The sequence below is a fragment of the Cervus canadensis genome, chromosome 5, assembly GCF_019320065.1.
Source record: "Cervus canadensis isolate Bull #8, Minnesota chromosome 5, ASM1932006v1, whole genome shotgun sequence".
Taxonomy (NCBI): Eukaryota; Metazoa; Chordata; class Mammalia; order Artiodactyla; family Cervidae; genus Cervus; species Cervus canadensis.
The window spans coordinates 47,441,767-47,465,724 of NC_057390.1; the positions used below are offsets into that span (position 1 = coordinate 47,441,767).

General features: G+C 46.7%; 1 protein-coding gene across 2 annotated transcripts in view; it reads right to left on the reverse strand.

The window, feature by feature from the left end:
* The window catches only part of CHCHD5 (coiled-coil-helix-coiled-coil-helix domain containing 5), a 66,065-nt gene that overhangs the window by 7,162 nt on the left and 34,945 nt on the right, over positions 1-23,958 (reverse strand). The window contains exon 4 of one of the 2 annotated variants that reach the window (XR_006269441.1): positions 13,915-14,004. Coding sequence is in view for 1 of the 2 variants with exons in the window: in XM_043468809.1 (XP_043324744.1) it covers positions 11,460-11,471 (12 nt within the window). In the remaining variant the exon portion in view is untranslated. Of the gene's footprint in view, positions 1-11,444; positions 11,472-13,914; positions 14,005-23,958 lie in introns of those variants that run through there. The other variant, XM_043468809.1, reaches the window with a different exon arrangement.

The window sequence follows — 23,958 nt, forward strand, 5'->3', positions numbered from 1 at the left end:
AAATAGCTGAGAAAAGAAGAGAAGCCAAAAGCAAACGAGAAAAGCAAAGATATACCCATTTGAATGCAGAGTTCCAAAGAATAGCAAGGAGAGATAAGAAAGCCTTCCTCAGTGATCAATGCAAAGAAATAGAGGAAAACAATAGAATGGGAAAGACTAGAGATCTCTTCAAGAAAATTAAAGATACCAAGGGAACATTTCATGCAAAGATGGGCTCAATAAAGGCCTGAAATGGTATGGACCTAACTGAAGCAGAAGATATTAAGAAAAGGTAGCAAGAATACACAGAAGAACTATACAAAAAAGATCTTCACGACCCAGATAATCATGATGGTGTGATCACTCACCTAGAGCCAGACATCCTGGAATGTGAAGTCAAGTGGGCCTGAGGAAGCATTACTATGAACAAAGCTAGTGAAGATGATGGAATTCCATTTGAGCTATTTGAAATCCTAAAAGATGATGTTAAGAAAGTGCTGCACTCAATATGTCAGCAAATTTGGAAAACTCAGCAGTGGCCACAGGACTGGAAATGGTCAGTTTTCATTCCAATCCCAAAGGAAGGCAATGCCAAAGAATGCTCAAACTACCACACAATTGCACTCATCTCACATGCTAGTAAAGTAATGCTCAAAATTCTCCAAGCCAGGCTTCAGCAATATGTGAACCATGAACTTCCAGATGTTCAAGCTGGTTTTAGAAAAGGCAGAGGAACCAGAGATCAAATTGCCAACATCCGTTGGATCATGGAAAAAGCAAGAGAGTTCTAGAAAAACATCTATTTCTGCTTTATTGACTATGTCAAAATCTCTGACGGTGTGGATCACAACAAACTGTGGAAAATTCTGAAAGAGATGGGAATACCAGACCACCTGACCTGCCTCTTGAGAAACCTGTATGCAAGTCAGGAAGCAACAGTTAGAACTGGACATGGAACAACAGACTGGTTCCAAATAGGAAAAGGAGTATGTCAAGGCTGTATATTGTCACCCTGCTTATTTAAGTTATATGCAGAGTACATCATGAGAAATGCTGGGCTGGATGAAACACAAGCTGGAATCAAAGATTGCTGGGAGAAATATCACTGACCTCAGATATGCAGACGACACCACCCTTATGGCAGAAAGTGAAGAAGAACTAAAGAGCCTCTTGATGAAAGTGGAAGAGGAGAGTGAAAAAGTTGGCTTAAAGCTCAACATTCAGAAAACTAAGATCATGGCATCTAGTCCCATCACTTCATGACAGATAGATGGGGAAACAGTGGAAACAGTGGCTGACTTTATTTTTTTGGGCTCCAAAATCACTGCAGATGGTGATTCCAGCCATGAAATTAAAAGACGCTTACTCCTTGGAAAGAAAGTTATGACCAACCTAGACAGCATATTAAAAAGCAGAGACATTACTTTGTCAACAAAGGTCTGTCTAGTCAAGGTTATGGTTTTTCCAGTAGTCAAGTATGGATGTGAGATTTGGACTATAAAGAAAGCTGAGCGCCGAAGAATTGATGCTTTTGAACTGTGGTGTTGGAGGGTCTTGACTCTTGAGGGTCCCTTGGACTGCAAGGACATCCAACCAGTCCATCCTAAAGGAGATCAGTCCTGGGTGTTCATTGGAAGGACTGCTGTTGAAGCTGAAACTCCAATACTTTGGCCACCTGATGGGAAGAGCTGACTCATTGGAAAAGGCCCTGATGCTGGGAAAGATTGAGGGCAGGAGGAGAAGGGGACAACAGAGGATGAGATGGTTGGATGGCATCACCGACTCAATGGACGTGAGTTTGAGTAAACTCCAGGAGTTGGTGATGGATGACAGGGAGGCCTGACGTGCTGCGGTTCACGGGGTCGCAAAGAATCGGACACGACTGAGTGACTGAACTGAACTGAACTGAATATGTATATAGGGCTCTTACCCTCCTGGTTCCAGGTACCTTCAGAAACTTTTTCTTTCTTTCTTTCTTTCTTTAGGATTTATTTCTGGTTTTTCTGGGTCTTCCTTGCTGCCAGCAGTCTTTCCCTAGTTGTGGTGAGTCGGGGCTACTCTCTAGTTGCAGTGCACAGGCTTCTCGTTCCCGTGGCGTCCCTTGTTGCAGAGTTGGGGCCCTCAGCACACAGGCTTCAGAAGTTTGGGTGTGTGGGCTCAGTAGTTGCAGCTCACATACTCTGGAATGCTGGTTCAGTAGTTACAGTGCACCGGCTCTCAAGGTGTGGAGTGAGAGCTTAATCGCACCTCGGCATGTGATATTTTTGTTCCTGGACCAGCGATCAAGCCCGAGTCCCCAGGATTGGAAGGAGGATTCTTAACTACTTGACCACCAGGGAAGTCCTAAGAACCAGTATTAATATCTTACTGTACAAGGAAATGAGAACCTGAGAGCCCATGACCACACAGAGTAGGGAAGCAGAACCTGGAATGCTGGCTGGCACAGGAAGCCCCAGCGGGCTGGGAATGAATGAATGACTCCAGATCCAATGTTCTTCCCACCACTTACGGTTGCCTCCAATGTAAACCAGAGGAGTGACTTTTAGGGGTACAGCTTTCAGGCCAGACAATAGAGAGAGACCAAAAAGAGAGACCTCAGTTGCAAATACTCTGTTCCATTGTCCCCATGTGCATGCTAAGTCACTTCAGTCATGTCTAACTCTTTGCTACCCTATGGACTTGTAGCCCAGTCCACCAGGCTCTTCTGTCCATGGGGATTCTCTCCAGGCAAGAATACAGGAATGGGTTGCATTTCCTTCTCCATTGTCCCCAAGAGAATTCATGTTTATCAGATTTTCATTATCAAACTGTGGTCACCAAAATGATCAGGCTAAATAATACATACACATGTTAAAAACTATACCGTACATGGTGGGAATGTAAATTGGTACAGCCACTATGGAGAACAGTATGGATATTCCTTAAAAAACTAAAAATAGAGCTAAAACTAAAGACTAAAACTAAAAACTAAAAATAGAGCTACCATATGACCCTGCAATTCCACTCCATAGTTCAAAAAGATGGCTGCACACCAGTGTTCATTGTATCACTGTTTACAGTAGCCAAGACATGGAAGCAACCTTAATGTCCATCAACAGAGGAATGGATAAAGAAGATGTGGTACATATAGACAATAGAATATTACTCAGCCATTAAAAAGAATGAACTAATACCATTTGCAGCAACATGGATGGACCTGGAGATTATCATACTAAGTGAAGTAAGTCACACAGAGAAAGACAAATATCATATGATATTTATATGTGGAATCTTTTTAAAAAGATACAAATGAAGTTATTTACATAATAGAAACAGACTCACAGACTTAGAGAAGGAACTTATGGTGGCAGGGGGAGGGTAGAGAAGAAGGATAGTTACAGAGTTTGGGATGGACATGTACACACTGCTTAATGGATAATCAACAAGGACCTACTATATAGCAAAAGGAACTCTGCTCAATACTCTATAATAACTTGAATAGGAAAAGAATTTGAAAAAGAATAGATACATTTATATGTGTAACTGAATCACTTTGCTGTACTAAAATATTATTAGTCAACTATACTCCAACATGAAATTTAGAATTTTTTAATTTAAAAATTAAATTAAAAACACTACACCCTACAGAAGAGTTTTGAGTTAAAAAGTGCCTCTGCTTGAAACCTCAGTTTTCTAATCTAACCCCCAAAATAACTACTATTGAGTTCCTTGTGAACTCATGACATTATTTAATATAATTAAATATGCACAGCTTAAAAAAAAACAAAACTATTTATTTATTTGGCTGCACCAGGATCTTTGTTGCCAAGTGAGGAATCTTCAGTTGTGTCATTAGAACTCTTAGTTGTAGCACATGGGATCTAGTTCCCTGACCAGGGATTGAACCTGTGCCCCCTGCATTGGGAGTGTGGCATTGTAGCCACTGGATCACCAGGGAAGTCTCTAAGTATGTACATCTTTTTGTATGTCAATCATACCTCAACCAAATGGTTTCTTTTTTTTTTTTTCATTTATTTTTATTAGTTGGAGGCTAATTACTTCACAACATTGCAGTGGGTTTTGTCATACATTGACATGAATCAGCCATGGAGTTACATGTATTCCCCATCCCGATCCCCCCTCTCACCTCCCTCTCCACCCAATTCCTCTGGGACATCCCAGTGCACCAGGCCCGAGCACTTGTCTCATGCATCCCACCTGGGCTGGTGATCTGTTTCACCATAGATAGTATACATGCTGTTCTCTCGAAACATCCAAATGGTTTCTTAAAAAATTTCTTGTAATACAAACATAGAAAGTATTTATGTTTTTCTATGATATAAAATATATACCTTTTTTTTTTTTTTCCATGCAGCTTGTGGGACCTTAGTTCTCCAACCAAGGGTTTGATCCCAGGCCCTGAGCAGTGAAAATGCCTAGTCCTAACCACTAAACCGCCAGGGAATTCCCCCATTTTTCTCTTTTTCATAAAATGAAATCCTACCACACACAGTTATACAACTGGCTCTTTTCACTTAACATATTTAGATAACCTCTGCATGTCATCACATATGTATGTGTGCTCAGTTGTGTCCAACTCTTTGCAACCCTATGGACGGTAGCCCACCAGGCTCCTCTGTCCGTGGGATTTTCCAGGCAGAAATACTGGAGTGGGTTGCCATTTCCTACTCCAGGGAATCTTTCTGACCCAGGGATTGAACCCATGTTTCTTGCATCTCCTGCATTGGCAGGTGAGTTCTTTACCACTAGCACCACCTGGATATGGAACTCCTTGATTCTTTTAAAAGCTGAGTAACAATAGATCATAATGTGTGTGTGTGTGTGTGTGTGTGTGTGTGTAGTCTAGCACAGGTGGAGTAGCTGGGTCATAGGCTACATGAATGTTCTCATTTATATGGTATTGCCAAACTACCATTTAGATGCCCACCTGTGAGCCTGTGAGAGAAAATGCCAGTTTCAAGGTTCAGGATATTTCAGATCTCCTTTGGGTCACATGTGGTCAGTGGCCTAATAGCCCACCTACATCTCCTTCATCAATAACGACCTCCCTCTTTAGCATCTCTGAATTCGCAGTAAGAATGAGACCTTTTGACTGTCATCCTCAGCAGTTAATTTTTTTTTTTTTTTCCCCTTCTGGCTCTTGTAATTCCTGCACAAATCTGTCTTTTCCTTCACACCGTCCCTTCCAATCTAGACCAAGTCCACTCTCCATCCATCCATCCTCCCTTCCCTCCCTGCACTCTCCAGAGCAGCATCCCCAGCCCCGCCCAGCTGTGAACACTCTGGTCTCCTTCCCCTCAGGGTGTGTGTTTACTTTTCCAGTGAAGTCATCCTCGCAGTTACCTCCTTGCTTGTTGATGTTCCTATGGCCGCTGGGCCTGTTGGCATGGTGCTTGTTATGGGGTCAGCATGGGTAACCAGGCACTGAAGAGACAGATTCAGGCACTGAAGAGACAGATTCTGCCACTGAAAACTTTAAAACTGTAGCTACTTGCTGCTTCAGCCCAGGCTGGATGAGAACTTGCTGCCAAGAACTCTGATGATTAACCCAGGCCTCGCCCCCACCTTCCTTGTGGTTACCCACTTTTACTTCCTGTTTGCCTGTGCCTGGGGCGCCTAAAACAGGGGCCAATCAGAGGGCTTTACTGATGTTTTCAAACCTTTGGACAATATCTAGGCACCGTTTTTGATGGGAGCTTCTGAGAAAGGAGGGAGGAATCCAGGGCAAGACGGAAAAGGAATCATTGCTGGTGCTGCTCTGGGTCCCAGTCCTGAACTAAGAACACCCTCCCCTATCCTAGTGGATCAGACAGTAAAGAATCTGCCTGCGATGCAGGAGACGAGTGTTCGATCCCTGGGTCAGAAAGGTACCCTGCAGGAGGAAATGGCAACCCACTCTAGTAGTCTTTCCTGGGAAATCCCATGGACAGAGGAGCCTGGTGGGCTACAGTCCATTGGGTCTCAAAGAGTTGTACACAGCTGAGCAACTAACACACACCACTATCCCCAAGAGTGCCTCACTGTGACAGGGAAGAGCAAATTCTGACTCCATGTTGAATATGCTTCTTTCACTTTAACCTTTGCTTCTCAATGCTTTTGTTCTGATAAGCACTACCTGTAAGCATCCAGAATGGCCTGTCACAGGGAACTCAGTTCCTCTGCCTGAATATTAAAATGCCTTTGTTCGGCTCACAAACAGGCAATCTGCCCCTGCCTACCTGTGAATGGCTACAGAAAAGAAGAAATGAACACATCCCCACCCCAAGCCTAGCCACTCCAGGAGATATTTTGCAAGACTTATGGCCTTTTTACTCTACTTCCTCACCTCCTCCCCTTCTCTGTTCTAGAAAAGAAACTGGCATTCAGACATCATAAGATGGTTTTGGGGGACCGTGTTTGTGTTAATTGCTCAGTTGTGTATGACTCTTTGTGACCCCATGGACTGTAGCCAGCCAGACTCCTCTGTCCATGGGATTCTCCAGGCAAGAATACTGGAGTGGATTGCCATTTCCTTCTCTAGGGGATCTTCCCGGCCCAGAGATCGAACCCGGTTCTCCTGCATTGCAGGTAGATTCTTTACAGCCTGAGCCAACAGGGAAGCCCTTGGGAGACCCTTTGGAACCGTAGTCCACCATCTTCTCGGTCTGTCAGCTTTTTGAATAAAGTTGTTATTCCTTGCCTCAACACCTTCCGATTTATTGACCTATTGTGAAGCAAGCAGAGCAAGCTTGGACTCTGTAACATCACCTGACCAGCCGTCTGACTTCCCCCTGCTGCCTAAGCCCAAGAGTGAGAACCATGGACAGTGGGGGGGGCGGGAACCCAGGACAGGGCCCAAAATGAAGGATGGGGGAATGCAGCCTAGTGTGAAATCAAAGCTTAGTATCTCCATCCACCCCCTCCACCACATCTGGGTACTTTCTTCATTTTATCCTCTCTCCTTAGTAGATTCAGTACTTTTTTCACCACTATCTCCTTCTGCCTTCAAACTTCCATAAATCTCCTTTTGTTCTTACTGTCACTGACACCTAGCAGGACCCTGCAGGGCCCTCCTGGGTACAAAAGCCTCTCCGTCATCCCCGTTTCTTATTTGTAGAATAAGGCTTTAGTCTGCTGGAACATCCCTGAGTTCCAGAGCAGGAACAAGTCATTATTAACAGGAAAGTGAGGAAATGCAGAAACAAAGGAGAAACAGTTAAAGGAGAAAAGTAATGACAATAGCTCAGTGATAAAAGAAGGTCCTAGTTCCTCCTCAAGGGATATACATCACAATCTGACACTATCTTAGAGTTTTCTGCCGAAACTAAGACCCCCCACTCTGACCCAAGTGGAGGATGACAACTACAGGCTGAGCTGATACTAGGCACTAGACCTCAGACTGGTTGGAACCAGAAAGTAGATGACTAAGATTCCTGAAACATCACCCTGTTACTTCATCACAAACCAATCAGAAGAGAGTCACGTCCCCTGCAGCCCTCACCCCAGATGTTGCCTTTGCGAATCCTTCCCTGAAATCCACGGGTATGGGCTAGGGTGGCATGTGGGGTTCAGGTCTTTCGGGCACGAACTTTCAGTACTCTTACTGTGTGCGTACGCTCAGTCACTTCAGTCATGTCTGAATCTTCCTATGGACTGTAGTCTGCCAGGTTCTTCTGTCCATGGGATTCTCCCAAGAATGTGGGAGTGGGTTGCCATGCCCTCCTCCAGGGAATCTTCCTAAACCAGGGATTGAACCCACGCGTCTCCTACATCTCCTGCATGGCAGGCAGATTCTTTACCCACTGAGCCTAGGGCCCTGCAAATGAATGCTGTACCTTCCTTCATCACAACTCTGTGTCTGGGTAAATTGGCTTTGCTGTGCTGTGGGCGAGCAGATCGGTGACATCACTTCTATCTACCACGCGCTCCTAGAGATAAACAGCCTCTTCTCCACCCATGCTGTCTGTTTGATTCTGAAATATGTGGTCATCTTCTCCACGCCCATCAAAATTTCGGCCATGCCCTAGCTCTAAAACCCCAGCCTTTGCTCTGCTCTCCCTGAATCCTCTGTACTTGATGATGTCAGTGGACCTCTTTCTTTTGATTGTCCTCTCTGCTGACATCAATGTGCTCTCTGCTTCTCCAATTCCACATCGGTCCTCTTCTCCAGGGCCTCTTCTCCCTCCTCTCCAGGGCTCTCTCTTTTCTGCACACCCCCTTCTCTCTCCCAACATGTCCCTTCGAAATCTCAGTGTAATCCCTAAATCACCACCTCCATCTCCAGGTCCACAGATCTAGATGCCAGCTGCCCATTTCATCCATCAAATGAATTTCAACCACAATTTCTCAACTTCTCACCCGTACCCCAAGCAGCCGCCTTCTGATGACTTCCCCATTTTCATGACTCAATAGCTTTCCCAGGTGGCACTGGTAAAGAACCGCCTGCCAATGCAGGAGACATAGAGACTGGGGTTGGGTTCAATCCCAGGTGGGGAAGATTCCCTGGAGGCAATGACACCCCACACCAGGATTCTTGCCTGGAGAATCTCAGGGACGGAGAAGCCTGGTGAGCTACAGCACACGGGGTTGCAAAGTCAGGTATGACTGAAGCGACTTAGTATGCAGCTGTCTCTGAGATGCTCTGAAGCGCCAAGCTTAGTATTCTTGGATCCTCCTTCAGCTTCCACAACACCGTCTTTACCTCCTTCAGACTTTCTCAAATTGGTACCTCTTTTCAGCTCCCTGCCCCCATCCACATTTCCTGGATTCTTCTGTGCCTCCATCATCAATTCCTTATGCTAACATCTCAGAGGTGCCCCCTGCTGTGGGTGGAATGAAGCCCAACCCAGCGAAACTTCTCCAGGCTGCCCCTCCTGTCTTTCCCAATCCTGGGACATTCCTCTTCCATTGAGGCTCAGTATTCAACTCTCCCCTACACATTCCTCTATGGTAATCTCCATGGGAGATCTCTCATCTAAACTCCCATATGTCTGGATCTGGCACACTCAGCCCTCTTGGCCTGTGTGTTAGTCTTGTTTTCCCAGCCATGTCAGAAGTTCCTGGAGCATCTTTGTGTTTCTTAGGATGAGGCCAGTAAATTCATAAACTCAGGAGCAAGACAAGGAAGGCAAATAAAGAAGGCAGAAAGGGGACGGAGACATGTGTAAAAGACTAGGAGGATCCCTGTGGACCCTCTTAGTTCATTCGGTAAAGAATCTGCCTGCAGTGCAGGAGACCTGGGTTCAATCCCTGGGACAGGAAGACCCCCTGAAGGAGGAAATGGCAACTCACTCCAATATTCTTGCCTGGAGAATCCCATGGACAGAGGAGCCTGGCGACAGAGGAGCCTGGCAGGCTACCGTCCACGGCATTGCAAAAGTTGGACACAACTTAGCGACTAAACCACCACTGTGGACAAAGCAAAACCCATCTGCAGGGGGATGGCCCTGCAGGCCACCGGTTTGTGACCCTCACCTAGATGTCTTGCCTGAGTCAGCTAGGCTATGAATATTTCTTTTATCTCTCTGAAGCAGCATCTAGCAAAGAGAGGGGAAGGGTGACCTGATTTCCTTGGCCTGGCATAGGAGGAGCAGCCGGCCTCAACAGCCCAGAGGTGTTACCTCCCCTTCTCACCCAGCCCATAGCACTGTACCCGATGTCAGGTGCTACCCCTTGGCTCCAGCTTCCTGTGAGTTCTAACCAGCAGAAGCTTTTCTCACTCACAGACTAAAGAAAGAGCCACCTGCCCCTCCCGCTGCTCATGACCCAATCAGAGCCTGCCTGACCAAGTGCACCCTGGGAGCACCTACCAGGTGGCATGAACATCCTCTGAAGCCTTGGCTGAGCCTCCTATGTGCCCCAACCTGGGTGGCAGAATGACATACAAGGCTGATGTGGGGAGTGGGGGTGGGGTGGAGACAGAAGGGCTGGAGGAGAAAGGCAAAGGCAGAGAGAAGATGGGTGGTGGGCGGTGGGGTGCAAAGAGCCACAGTGGGGGTAGGGGCCTGGCCAAGTGCATGTAGAAACCCAACTAAAATACTTTTTTTCCTTTGGCTGCACCAGGTCTTAGTTGTGGCACATGGGATCTTTAGTTGTGGCATGTGGGATTTAGCTCCCCAGCCAGGGATTGAACCTGGCACCCTGCATTAGGAACTCAGAGTCTCAGCCACTGGATGACCAGGGAAGTCCTGAAACCTAATTTTAACTCCTCCTGTGGCCATTCTCTCACACCCACTCCCTTCTCACTCCCTCCTCCCTAAGTCTAGCCACTCACCCCCGGCTCCTAGCCTCATCCCACTTCCAACCAAGCTACACAGGTGCCCAGACTAATCGGCTAGACCATGACTTTCATGAAGCCTCCCTCAACGACCGCTGCCTACAGTAGGGCACAATCCAGAAGGTTCTGGCTGCCTGGTGCTCTCCTCTGTCCATCCCGCTTTCTTGTCCATTGATTCACCATGGGAAAAATCTAATCAGCCCAGTCTGGCTGTTTTCCACCACCTCCCTTCCCTGCTCTGAAGGCAACAGCCTCAAAGGTCACTTGAGAAAGTTACTGACTTCCTCACAAACGTCAGCTGCCACCTACACCCCATCATTTCCCTCCTCCCAGAAGGCCTGGGTGCAGTAATGTATGTATGTGTGCGTGAGCGTGTGCGTTCAGTCACTCAGTCGTGTCTGACTCTTTTTGACCCCATGAACCCTCGTCTCCTGAACTGGCAGGTGAATTCTTTACTGCTGAGCCACCAGGTGCAGTAGTGTGTGCATGCTAAGTCGCTTCAGTCATGTCCAGCTCTTTGCGACCCTATGGGCTGTAGTTCACCAGGCTCCTCTGTCCACGGGATTCTCCAGGCAAGAATACTGGAGTGGGTTGCCATGCCCTCCTCCAGGGGATCTTCCCAACACAGGGATCAAACCTGCATTGGCAGGCAGGTTCTTTACCACTAGCGCCACCTGGGAAGCCCAAGAGCGCAGTGGAGTAATTCTAAACCCACGAATAAGAAACTGGAGCTCAGAAGGTGTCAGTCCACTCCTGAGACTACAGGGTTTATGAGCAGCTAGCCCTCCTATGCTTCGCCCTGGAGGCCTTCCCACTGGGACCTGCCTTAAATGAACACCATGAGCTCCTGGAGAACAAGGTGCAGGTTCTCTTTTTCATGTGACAAACAATGCAACAACTAGAGGGCAGAGCTAGGTAAACAGTTAAGAGGAACATTCATTAGTTTTGTGTTTGCTTATAATCTATCCTTTTGCTGAAATTCATTTTGAAAAAATTGAACTCCCCCCCACCACCCCCCACCCCCTGGCATCACAGACTGCAATGATGCTGTTCCCCCTGAAAGACACTGAAAGAGCAAAAGACACAAAGCGAGCGGAGCCCAGACGAAGGCAGAGGTCTGCTGGAATGTTCTGGAATGTTTTGATCCGGTTTCCTTTCGGAGGTGGCAGACCCTCTGTGTAGAGGAGCTCTGTGTTTGTGTTCTGTCCTCATGGAAGCTGTGTGGTTACCTGGAACACTGAACCAGCAGAACCATGACTTACATTTTCCGACATCATGTGATTTATGTACTATTTATGTTTCAGGATCTCTGTCATTTCCGACAGTTGCCAAAACATTTTCTACCGGGAATATTGGTACCTTGGAGTGGGAGGTGGAAACCCAGCACTAACTGCCTCCTGCATAGGATTATACTCATGATCTGCTCAGGGTGAGGCTCAGCAAGAGACAGGCCCCAGGGTTGACTGTACCAGCAGGGAGGGACCTGGGTCACATTCAGACTCTTGATGCCTGGCCTTGAGTCATCTACCCACCATTGAAATCAGGACTCCAGGAATGTCAGTCCTCAGAGGTGCCTCTGAGTGCGCAAGTTCACTCTGCACCCCAAGTTGATCATCTTGATGTCTTAAGTTATGAGCTTTCTGTGCAAAGTGAGGAGATAACTGAGTTTTGAAATTTCACCATTGAATTCCACTCACTGCCCCGGGCAGCTCCTGGTAACCTGCTCATAGCAGCCTGCCCCCACCTGCCTGTCCCCACTGCAGCCTTGAGTCCTCAGGCCACTCCTGGCCCAGTAACAATCTGGAAGAGATGGCACCAGTGGACCCCGAAAGCAGTCCTTCAACTCAACTCCTTCAAATATCACTCTCCTGTGCTCCCGCTTTATCAGGCCCGCATTGCTCCAGGCGCTCAGCTGAGCCACAAGCCAAGTGAAAAAGAATTGCCTCACAAGCCTGTGATAAAGGGCAATCAGAGAGGTATGCACGAAATACAGGTGAGGCCCTGAGCACCATGAGAGGAAAGAAGTCTTTGTGAGTTGGAATGCTTGTGCTCAGCCGTGTCTGACTTTTTGCCACCCCATGACTGCAATCTGCCAGGCTCCTCTGTCCATGGAGGTGACTCTGGTAAAGGAATGAAGGGAAGATAGAAAAGACTGGATGAGAAAGCTGCAAAGGGCAGGTCCAGGCCAGAGCATGATTCCAACACGTAGCCACTAAGCCCACCCGGGCCCCTGCTTCATAATGAGGCCAAGACCCTTATCTACACGTCAGAGTTGGCAGAGGCCCTCATTTGTTACAGCTTAATCCTAATCTGATCCTGGCTGGAAGGGAAGCCCTTCTCTTCTGCTGTCAGACTGTGACTTTCCACCCGCCAGTCCCAACAAAGCACTTAGGAGTAAAATGGAATAAAGGAGAAAACACCAGAGCACACCCAACAAGAGTAAGTGCTATTTCTTGAAACTCTTGTTTATGGTTATATTAATACATACATGTGATTGTGGCTGTGTGGATGAATGTGTAAATTGGGTTGTAATGGAAAAAAAAATTTTTTTTTCAGATCATTTATTTGGCTGTATCGAGTTTTAGTTGTGGCATGTGGGGTCAGTTCCCCGACCAGGGATCGAACCTGGATGCCTTGCATTGGGAATGCAGAGCCTTAGCCACTGGACCACGAGGGAAGTCCCTGTAAAAAAAAATTTCTTCCTGAGGGTTGTGGTCTTAAAAGCTGAAGAAACCATTGCTTTAAGGGAAAGCATCCATCTATCAACTATTAAACGAAGACTATCAAAAATTGAATCTTGTTTTAGGTAGAGAAAAAAAGCAAGACTTGGCTCTTGCAATTAAGCTCTGAATTTGGGGATGAAAAGACAAACACACCAGTAGGACAGGATGAAAAAAACCACAATGACAGAGGGGTGTGCCCAGGGGAGGCAGGCCACGGCCCTGCCAGGGTCCCAGTGCTCCCAACTAGGGGTGGGGGGTGTGAACACAGAACTGCAGGGGCTGGTGTGGCTGCCCAGAGCCAGGGGCTGCTTGACGGGAGGTGGGGAGGGAAGCAGGGTCAGTGGGGCTGAGCAAGAATAGAAGGATCTGAGGGGAGAGCTGAAGACTTTCCCCTTTAGGACATGTGAAATTATCCCTATTGTTTAGAAGGGGGTGGCTCGAGGCAGGGGCTGGGGCAGCAGTTTGAGGACCAGATGTTGCATTTGTCCCTGGTTCAAGGATTTTTCAAATTTATGTGAACATTGGTCCAGATGAAAACTTAGTCTACAGTTTATCATTTATTAGCCTGATAGGACTATCCATATTTTGCTTTTCTTCATATTTCTGCCTTGCAGTCCAGCTAGACCCAGCATTGGTGTCTGCCTGCCAGGCTTCCTTCCTCTCTTATCCCTGCTGAGCACCAAACCCTCCAGCAGGGGACAGGTTCAGGGAAAAGTGTGTTAGCCGCTCAGTCGTGACTCAGTCCCAACTCTGCAACCCCACGGACTGTAGCCTGCCAGGCTCCTCTGTCCATGGAATTCTCCAGGCAAGAATACTGGAGTGGGTACCCATTTCTTCTCCAGGGGATCGTCCCCATCCAGGGATTGAACCCTGGTCTTCTGCACTGCAGGCAGATTCTTTACCATCTGAACCCCCAGGGAAACCCAAGCCTACCCCCTAACACCCCTCCTTACATACCTGGGGGGCTGCCTGCAAACTAGCTGAGAAGGATACAGCAGGGCTGATGGTCTGATTTTCAGCTCAGCAAACAGGGACTGGCCTCTCTTTCTGCTTGTAAAAGTAGAAATGGAAAAAGCAACTTAACACAAAGAAAAGTTAATTTAAAAATAAGATTAAAGTTTCAAAAAAAAGTATAAATAGAAAAGCAAAAGTAACCAAAGGGACTAAGATTCTATTTTCCCTTAAAGCAAAAACAGTTTTTGTCTGTAGATCCAGAATATACTGTGTGCCTTTTCCTAGTCAGGGGCTTCCCAGGTGGCACTAGTGGTAAAGAACTCGCTTGCCAATGAAGGAGACCTAAGAGATGCTGGCTTGATCCCTGGGTCAGGAAGATCTCCTGGAGAAGGGCATGGCAACCCATTCTGGTATTCTTGCCTGGAGAATCCTGCATGGACAGAAGAGCCTGGTGGGCGACAGTCCACAGGGTCAAAGAGTCAGGCACAACTAAAGCGACTTAGCAGCAGTTTCCTAGTCATCCCTCTGAGTCCAGTAATTGGAAAGGAACTAGGCAATGTTAATATGCAGCAACCAAAGGGCTAACTTTTAAAATAAATTTTTATTTTATATTGGAGTACAAAATGACCCTGATGCTGGAAAAGATTGTAGCATCACCTACTCAATGGACTGTGGAGGACAGGGAAGCCTGGCAGGCTGCACGAAGTCCATGGGGATGCTAAGAGTTGGACACGACTTAGCGATTGATTAACAGTTGATTAACAATGCAAAGGGCTAATTTTGGGGGGTTGGAATCCACTTTCTTTCCATTATACTTTGAACTTTTTTTTTTTTAACTCTTTTTAAGAGGTACCCTAGAGAGTCGTAAAGTTCCCTTCCAAGTCCCTCTCCACACCTCTGCTTCCAGTGGGTTCTGTTGCCTGCAATCCATTTGCCCTTGTTTTACACCTACCTGAATTCTGCCTCCAAAACGCCATTCAAATCCCATCTCCTCTAGGAAGTCAACCCACAAGGAGGGCTTAGTACTCCTAAAATTTTTTATCCTTTTAAATCTTTATGAATAAGGGGCTCATTCATTTCCCTATTTTTATAGCTTTGTCATGTTAAATGTTTATCACTGAGATCACAAATTCCTGGAACCCCAGAGACACCAATTTATATTTCTGTGCCTGGCACGGAGCTGAATATATAATAGGACCTCAGAACTGAGATCTGTCACAAATCTGATACAAAATCTGAGTTCAAGACTCTGGGACCTCGGGAGCTTCCTTAATGCCACTAGGGTATGACTTCCTGTCTTGTAAAACTAGGATGGTAATAGTACCTACAATTTAGAGATGCTGCAGAGGTTAAACAAAACTATAGGTAAATGTTTAACACACAGCACGGGATAGGTTATTTACTATAAATTGGTAAGATAGAAGTCAAAGGACTTTGCTTATTTCTCTACCCAGTCTTAAGGTTTTCCCCATCCTTGTGAATTTTATTACATTTTTACTTATTTTTGAAATATGTAATATTTCAAAACAATTACAATGGTTCCAAAAGCGAGTCAGAACAAAAAGCTATTTCAGAGAAGTGTCATTCTTCTCAATTTCCTTCTTCCTTTTATCCTGTTCCCACTATGCCCTGCAGGTAACTAATCTCATTAGGGCTTTTTTTTGTCCTTATTTCCTCCTCTCAAATGATACTCTTAAGACTGCCTTCTTTTGAGACCTGATTCTCGGGACCCTAGTCATCTTTACACTTCAGCTTGGGAGGTGTTGCAAGCAGGCGCTCCATGACAATGGGGTTAGTTGGGACAAATCCTCAAGGGATTAGTCATAGTGAGAAAGAGCTGTCATTCTTCACGGGACTGTTGTAAATACTTGCCTCAGGTCCCAAGGTATCTCTGTGACTGGTAAAGGGACCATAGCCCCATTCCTGCTATTTGGGACTTCCTGCTACTCCCAGAGGCTGAAGGGAAAGTGTCATGCCCTAATGGAGTATCCCCACAGAGCCCAGGGGGCCTGTCCTCCCAAAGAGCGCAGGGCCTGACTCAAAAGTATATGATTGGATTTTTAAAAATAATTAATTATTTATTTATGGCTGTACTGAGTCTTCATTGCAGTGAGGGAACTTTTCCTAGTTGTGGAGAGTGGGGGCTACTCTCTAGTTGCAGTGAGTGGGCTTCTCATTGGGCTGACTTCTCTTGTTACGGAATGTGGGCTCTAGGGTGTGTGGGCTTCAGTAGTTGCAGAGTGTGGACTCTGTACATGTGGCTCCAGGGCTCCAGAGCACAGGCTCAGTAGCTGTGGCACACGGGCATAGTTGCCCCACCGCATGTGGGATCTTCCCAGACCAGGGATCGATCAAACTGGTGTTCCTTGCATTGCAAGGTGGATTCTTTACCATCGGAGAAGTCCCTTTAAAGAATTTTATTTATTTATTTATCTTTGGCTGTCCTGGGTCTTCCTTGCTACGCAGGCTTTTTTCTAGCTGCAGAGAGCCAGAGCTACTCTCCAGTTGCGGTGCACAGGCTTCTCATTATGGTGGCGTCTCTTGTTGCAGAGCATGGGCTTCAGGGCAGGCAGGCTTCAGTAGGCATACAGACTTAGCTGTTCTGAGGCCTGTGGGATCTTCTCGGATCAGGGATTAAACCCGAACCCTTGTCTCCTGCATTGGCAGGCAGATTCTTTACCACTGATTCACCAGGGACATCCCTGTGATTGCATTTTTAAAAAATCCACACCCAAGCATATGTAGTGACTTTTGTTCATGATGGGAAAGCCGCCCTTTCTGCTTCTAATTCTTATTTCTCCTTGGGATCTGAGGGATCAAGTTTGAAAAGCTCCTAGGCACTTCTCCACAGGACCTCGTTTCAAGGAGGAAAAAAAAAAAACCCTGAGTAAATAAAAGGGCCCAGCCATAGGGAGGCGGCTAGAGGAAGCGGAGGCCCACAGCTAGAGGTATTCATTGGAAACAGCAGTGGGCGGAGAAGCTCCTGACTCTGAGGAGTCAGGCTGGCCCCAAGTCAGCTCCGAGGTTGTGACTCACGGCGGCGAGAAAGAGGAGTGCCCTGTACTCTGGGGGAGGCTGCCTGCTCCAAACAGGGGAGCGGTGGCCAAGGAAGGAAATGAAGCAATCCAGGATTGATGAGTAGCCTCGGGGCAACCCGAGATGGGAGTCCAAGTTGTCCCCAACTGCTGCTACTCCATATTGTTACCCTGAGACCCCAAGGGACAAACATCATGGAAGAGAGTGGATTTGCCTGGGGAAGGGAATTGGGCCCTGTTCTGGGCAAATAGTTCCATCTTTCTTTCCCCAAGCTGGGGAAGACCTGGCAGCCAGCATCCTGACAGAGCCCAGAGCCATGCTTTATTTTACTTGTAATTAGAAAAACACTTGGGGACTTCCCTGGTGGTCCAGTGGTTAAGACGCTTCACTTTCAATGCAGGGGGCACGGTTTCAATTCCTTGTCTGGGAACTAAGATCCTATATGCCACAATGGTGTCTCCAAAAATGATTAATAATAATAAATGTTTCTTTTTTAAAAAAAGAAAAATACTTGATTAGAGGTGACTTTGCACAAATATGGGCTCTCCAGTTCACCATGGCCACTATCTCACCCTACGTTGGCATCACAAATTGAGGCTCCACTCTGCACCTGCCTCTGAAATTATTTGAAATGTCAACTCCTGGACAAGCAGCACTGCAAGTTCCTCCCACCTCTGGGGCTCTAGGAGTCTGTGTCCTGGAAAAAAACGATTTTTCAACAGTGACTAGAAACAGGGTGAGCAGGCTGCCCTGGGATGAGAAGGAAATGCTCTTCGCCCAGCAGGCTAGAGAGGACGAGCCTGGCAAGGCATCAGGACTGAGCCTACACTAGGCAAAAGTGACACAGCTTAGAGGGAATTCAAAACAGCATCTCTGACACCTCCCGGTACCTCCTGTCTCTCTAGGGCTGTCACTGCCAGCAAGTGGGCATCACGCCCATCCTGCAGTGGGCAATGAGGGGGCTAGGTTCCCATCTGTCTGGTGTCCTAAAGCTGGTGGCTGGAACCATAGTGTCCAGGTTCCAGCCGCCCTCTGCTGGGCAAGTACAGAAGCTGCTTCCCAAAGAAAGAGGTGCCCCTCTCTCCTGGAACCCCCTGAATCTGGGAGGTGGGAAAGGCATTCTGCTTTTCCACCACCTTCCCCGAAAAGCTGGAGAAGGTATCGGTGCCTCCTGACATATCTCTAGTAAAAGTCTCAAGTCACTTAAGTCCTCTGCCTTTAATCAGAATGATTTTTCTTGACACAGGGTCTGACCCAATGATATGCCCACTAAATATTAATGGAATAAATAACTAGCTCAGCAGTTACCCACCATAGAAACCATTTCTGAGGGACTTGCCTGGTGGTCCAGTGGCCAAGACTCCCAGCTCCCAATGCAGAGGGCCTGGATTCAAACCCTGGTCAGGGAACTAGATTCCATGCGCCACAACAAAGATCGAAGACCCCAAGTGCCGCAACTAAGGCCCAGTGCAGCCAAATGAGTAAATATATATTTTAAAAGTAAAAATAAGGAAACTGCTCCTGGCTTTGTCCAAGAGAACAGGTCCAGTGTATTGACCCTCTTTCTGAAATTCCTAATAGATAGGTCCTTCTACCTAGCTCTCCCAGTTTCAAGCTGCTTCTACGGGAGATCCAACCTGGCCTCCTTTCTTTGGGACCCTGGAGGCATCTTTCTGGGCTTCCCTAGAGGCTCAGTGGTAAAGAATCTGCCTGCCATGCAGAAGACCCAGATCTGACCCCTGGGTCAAGAAGATCCCCTGGAGAAGGTAATGGCAACCCACTCCAGGAGTCTTACCCGAAGAATTCCATGGACAAAGAAGCCTGGTGGGCCACAGTAGGGTCTCAAAGAGTCGGACAAGACTGATCAACTAACACACCCACACCAGGCATCTTTCTTCTAATCCCCTCAACCAAGCTCTCCATTCCCAGCAGAGATGCTTACAAATCACGCTGGGTCTAGTTCACAGCTTCTTTCCTTTCTCGCTCTCTTTAAACATTTCCTCTGTCTCTGTTTTGAACACCAGGGTTCTTCATTTGGACATTGAGATAGTCTCTTCTGCCTGAAGCAGCCACAGGCCTTTAATAAGGCCTCTTTTGTCCATTAATTATTAACTGTTGTTGCTTGACACTTGTAAATCAAATCTGTGACCTCTGTATTGAAAGGCAGATTCTTAAACACTGGACTACAGGGAACTCCCTATGAATGTTTTTCTGTCTTTAACTAAATGTTATTAGAATTCTCTACATCAGTAGTTCTCAAAGTGGTCTCTGGACTAGCAGCGTCAGGACCAGCATCACGTGGGAACTTGTCAGAAATGCAAATTCTTAAGCCCCCTCCCCCAGTCCCACTGGATCTTAGACTCTAGGGCTGGAGTCCCTAAATTTGTTTTAACTAGCCATAAGGTCTGCTCTGGGATTCCCTGGTGACTCGGATGGTAAAGAATCTGCCTGCAGTGCAGGAGACCTACATTGTCTGGATCAGGAAGAACCCCCGGAGGAGGAAATGGCAACTCACTCTAATATTCTTGCCTGGAGTTCCATGGACAGAGGAGCCTAGCAGGCTATAGTCCATGGGGTCACAAACAGACACAACTAAGCAATTAACACATACACACACAACATCTGCTCTACAAAAATACTTTACTAATTCACATTCCTAACAATTATGGTCATAAGCACACATTTTGTAGAGTTAGGCATCTTAAAAAAATGTTTTCCAGACGAAATCCTAGACTAGAGATAGAGCTTATATGTTAACAAGTAAAAGTTAAGTTTACTTTAAATGGAGTATAATCTATAAAAACCACGAATCACTAAAGGTAGGAGAAGTAGAGACTTCCCTGGCAGTCCACTGGTTAAGAATCCGCCTTCCAATGCAGGAGATGTGGATTTGATCCCTGGTCAGAAAGCTAAGATTCCACGTGTGTGTGCATGCTCAGTAACTCAGGCATATCTGATTCTTTGCAACCCTGTGGACTGTAGACTGCCAGCCTCCTCTATCCATGGGATTTTCCCGACAAGAACCCTGGAGTAGGTTGCCATTTCCTACTCCAGAAAATCCTTGACCTAGGGATTGAACTCCTGTCTTGTATCTCCTGAGTCTCCTGCATAGGCAGGCAGATTCTTTACCTCTGAACCATCTGGAAAGCCCTAAAATTCCACATGCCTCACAGCTAAAAACCCAGAACATAAACAACAGAAGTAACATTGTAACAGATTCAATAAAGACTACAAATGGTCCATGTCAAAAACATCTTAAAAAAATAAAAATAGGATAAGTAAAATACAAACTTTATAGCTCAATTATTTGAAAATGAGGATCAATTCATGTGATTCCTGAGGACTTAAATCTACCCAATCTGTCATGTGTGTGTGTTAGTCACTCAATTGTGTCCGACTTTGTGACCCCATGGACTGTAGTCCTCCCCTAAAAATGGGATTCTCCAGGCATGAATACTGGACTGGGCAGCCATTTCCTTCTCTAGGGAATCTTCCCAACCCAGGGATCAAACCCGAATCTCCTGAATTGCAGGCAGATTCTTTACCATCTGAGCCACTAGGGAAGCCAACTGGATGGGTGACCTAGTCCTAAATCCCATGTAATCAAAAAGCAACAAAAGTTGGAAATAAACGAGGAATTAACCAAAAACTGATGATGTGGGTTGTTAAAATACAGATAAATAGTAATATATGTTTTTATTCCTCTCTGCATGTGTGCTAAGTTGCTTCAGTCATGTCCAACTCTTTGCAACTCCATGGACTGTAGTCCACCAGGCTCCTCTATCCATGGGATTCTCCAGGCAAGAATACTGGAGTGAGTTGCCATTCCTTTCTCCAGGGATCTTCTCAACCCAGGGTCAAACCTGAGTCTCTTAGGGGATCTTCCCAACCCAGGGATCAAACTCACATCTCTCAGGTCTCCTGCCTTGGCAGGTGGGTTCTTTACCACTAGCGCCACCCAGGAAGCCCTTTCCAAAAGAAGAAGCGAATGGTAGTAAAGGTCATTAGGCTATATTCCAGGCAGTGTGGAAAGCACATAGTATGCAATTTTATAACAGCAGCACAAACAAGAAACGATCAGAAGAACATTTTGGGCTTTAATTTATAGATGAGCAAACAGGCTTGGGAAGCTTCAGGATCTTGCTTGGTATATGCCTAGCATATGAGAGGAGCTGGAATTGGATTCTTTAATTTCAGTCTGTGCTCATTTTACTGAAAACCACATTTGTAGATACTGGTGCTTATCTGAGCCTAATCCCTGGAGGACTAGGATTCTCTGGAGAGAGAGAGAGAGAGGCTTTGGGAGGTCAGGAGGGAGATAAGTCTTGACCAGAGTCCATTCATCTCACAGAGGGTCAAGTGTGTCTAGTGGGATCCTAGACACACCTTATGGCTGTTTTGCCAGCCTTGTAATCCTTTGAAAGAGGAATAAGGTGTATGTTGATAGGAATGGCCAAATGGAGTCCTGGAAAGGGCTTCTCACAGCCAAGACAGTAACCTAAAAACAACTGTGTACTCCTGGGGATATTACAGAGACTAGTTCCAAAAAGATTTGAAAGATGCGGGTCTAGGGATTTCTACAACATTTCTTACCCATCTGGTCGGCGTCACAGGCCAGCAGTGTCGGAGAATGAGGGTAAGTCAGCCTAGACACCCTCTACGGGCTCTGCCTACCCTGTCCAGAGCACTTCTGCAAGGAGAGGGGGCACCACACTCAAGGGGAGGAGGTTACACAGGGAAGGTGAGTACAGCAGGGGGTGGACTCGGGGCCACTTGGAATTCTGCCCCCATCCCTCCTCCTGCTTGGAGCATGTCTGCAGCTCTAAGCCGCTTTGCTGTCACACAGGCTGTGTACCAGGCAGCACCCACGTTACTGCGTTGGGCCCCTTCTGTTTGGCTGTCACCTGCACAAGGACCACAGGGATCTGGGACCTCTGACTTTCACACTTCACTTTCTATGTGAGTGATAAACGGCCTAATCTGAAAATGGGCTCATTTCTTCTTTTTTTAATTATTTCTTTATTTTGGCTGCACTGGGTCTTCCTTGCAGTGCTCAGGCTTCTCATTGTGGTGGCTTTTTGCGGAGCATAGGCTTTAAGGCACACAGGCTTTAGCAGTTGTGCTGCATGGGCTTAGTTGTTCCACAGCACATGGGATCTTCCCAGATCAAGGATCAACCCCAGGTCTCCTGCATTGGTAGGCAGATTATTAACCACTGGACAACCAGCGAAGTTCTTTTACAATGCTTATCAGAGTATAATGGGTTTTCAATGTTGTGTTAGTTTCAGGTGTACAGCAAAGCGAGTCACTTACGTTTTTGTCCAGTCACTAAGTCATATCAGACTCTTTGCGACCCTATAGGCTGCAGCATGCCAGGCTTCCCTGTCATTTATTATCTCCTGGAATTTGCTCAAACTCATGTCCACTGAGTCAGTGATGCCATCCAACCATCTCATCCTCTGTCACCCCCTTCTCCTCTTACCCTTACATACATATATCCATTCTTTTTAAGATTCTCTTTCCATATGGGTCATAACAGAGTCTTGAGTAGAGTTCCCTGTGGTATAGAGTAGGTCCTTATTAGTGGCTCCTTCTTTCTTTACCAGCCAGGCCTTGCCTGTGCCTGATACTTTACAGCTGCTTAGGGATCGCTCGCTACTTGACAGAAAGATACTGGGTCTGCTGAGGGTAGGAAGGAATTGTCTATCAAAGGAACTGCAGGACATGGCCCAGGTGTGCCCAGCAGGAGCTAGAAATATATATTTCATCAGAGATGAAATATAAAGCTGGGTAAAGGAGAACACGCTGCTGATTTGGGAGCCCTGCTATATGGCATAGGACTTACACCCTGGCAAGGAGCTGGAGACGGTGCTGATGTTCTATTTCCCTGGTTCAGGGAAGCTCAGAAAAGCCATGGCCTCCACTAAGTGAAGTAGAACTGCCAGAACCACCATGGCAAAGAGCGGGTGAAGAGCTCAAAGGTTCAGAGAAGTGGAACAGATATATCACTGAGGACAGAAAACCCACAGGAGGACTTGGAGAGCATTCTAATTAACCAAGCAGTAAGGATGCACTGGTGAGAAGGGCCTGCACCATCAGTGAGAAAATCAGCTATGGCTGCCCTCACTAGACCAGGGCTGGTGGGGGAGGCAGAATTGTGCTCCTCTACTAATGGGGTTGATGGAGTCCTGAAATAGAGGCCAGGGGGCAACACTCCACTGCCAGAAGGGAGGTGGTGAGATGACCTTACCACTTGACAAGAGCAGATGCAATACATGGTAGCCGGAGGAATATCCTCCCAAAGAGAATTGCAGAGCTGGTGACAGAGCCTAGTATTCCCATGGGACAAGATACAGCTTACTTTGGGTCTTCCCTGGTGGCCCAGTGGCTGAGATTTCAAGCTCCCCTTACAGGGGGCCTGAGTTCAATCCCTGGTCAGGGAATCGGATCCTCTATGCCACAGCTAAAAGATCTGACACGCTGCAGTAGAGAGCGAAGATCCTGAGTGCTGCAACTAAAAGCTGGCACAGCCTAAATAAATAAATGCATGCTAAGTCACTTCACCCTTGTCTGACTCCTTGCAACCCCATGGACTGTAGCCTGCAAAGCTCCTCAGTCCATGGGATTTCAGACAAGAATATGGAGTAGGTTGCCATTTTCTCCTCCATGGGATCTTCTTGACCAAGGGATCGAACCCACATCTCTAGCATCTCCTACATTGACAGGGGGATTCTTTATCACTAGCTCCACCTGGGAAGCCATTTTGTACCCCTACCAGACCATTTATCATCTTACCACAATGTATAACTCTCCCACCCTCTGGTTCTGGTCAGAGAGGGCTTGGAGTTGAATTAGGGTCCCTGGGAGCATGTCTGGGTTAGGTTAAAAAAAAAATTCTTGCAATGTCACAAGCAGAACAACTAAGAGTGCGTACAAGGAATTGCATTCACCAAGCCACCCTTTCAGAACAACAAACTCTGGGAATCTGTGTTCACTTCCTGTCCACTCTCT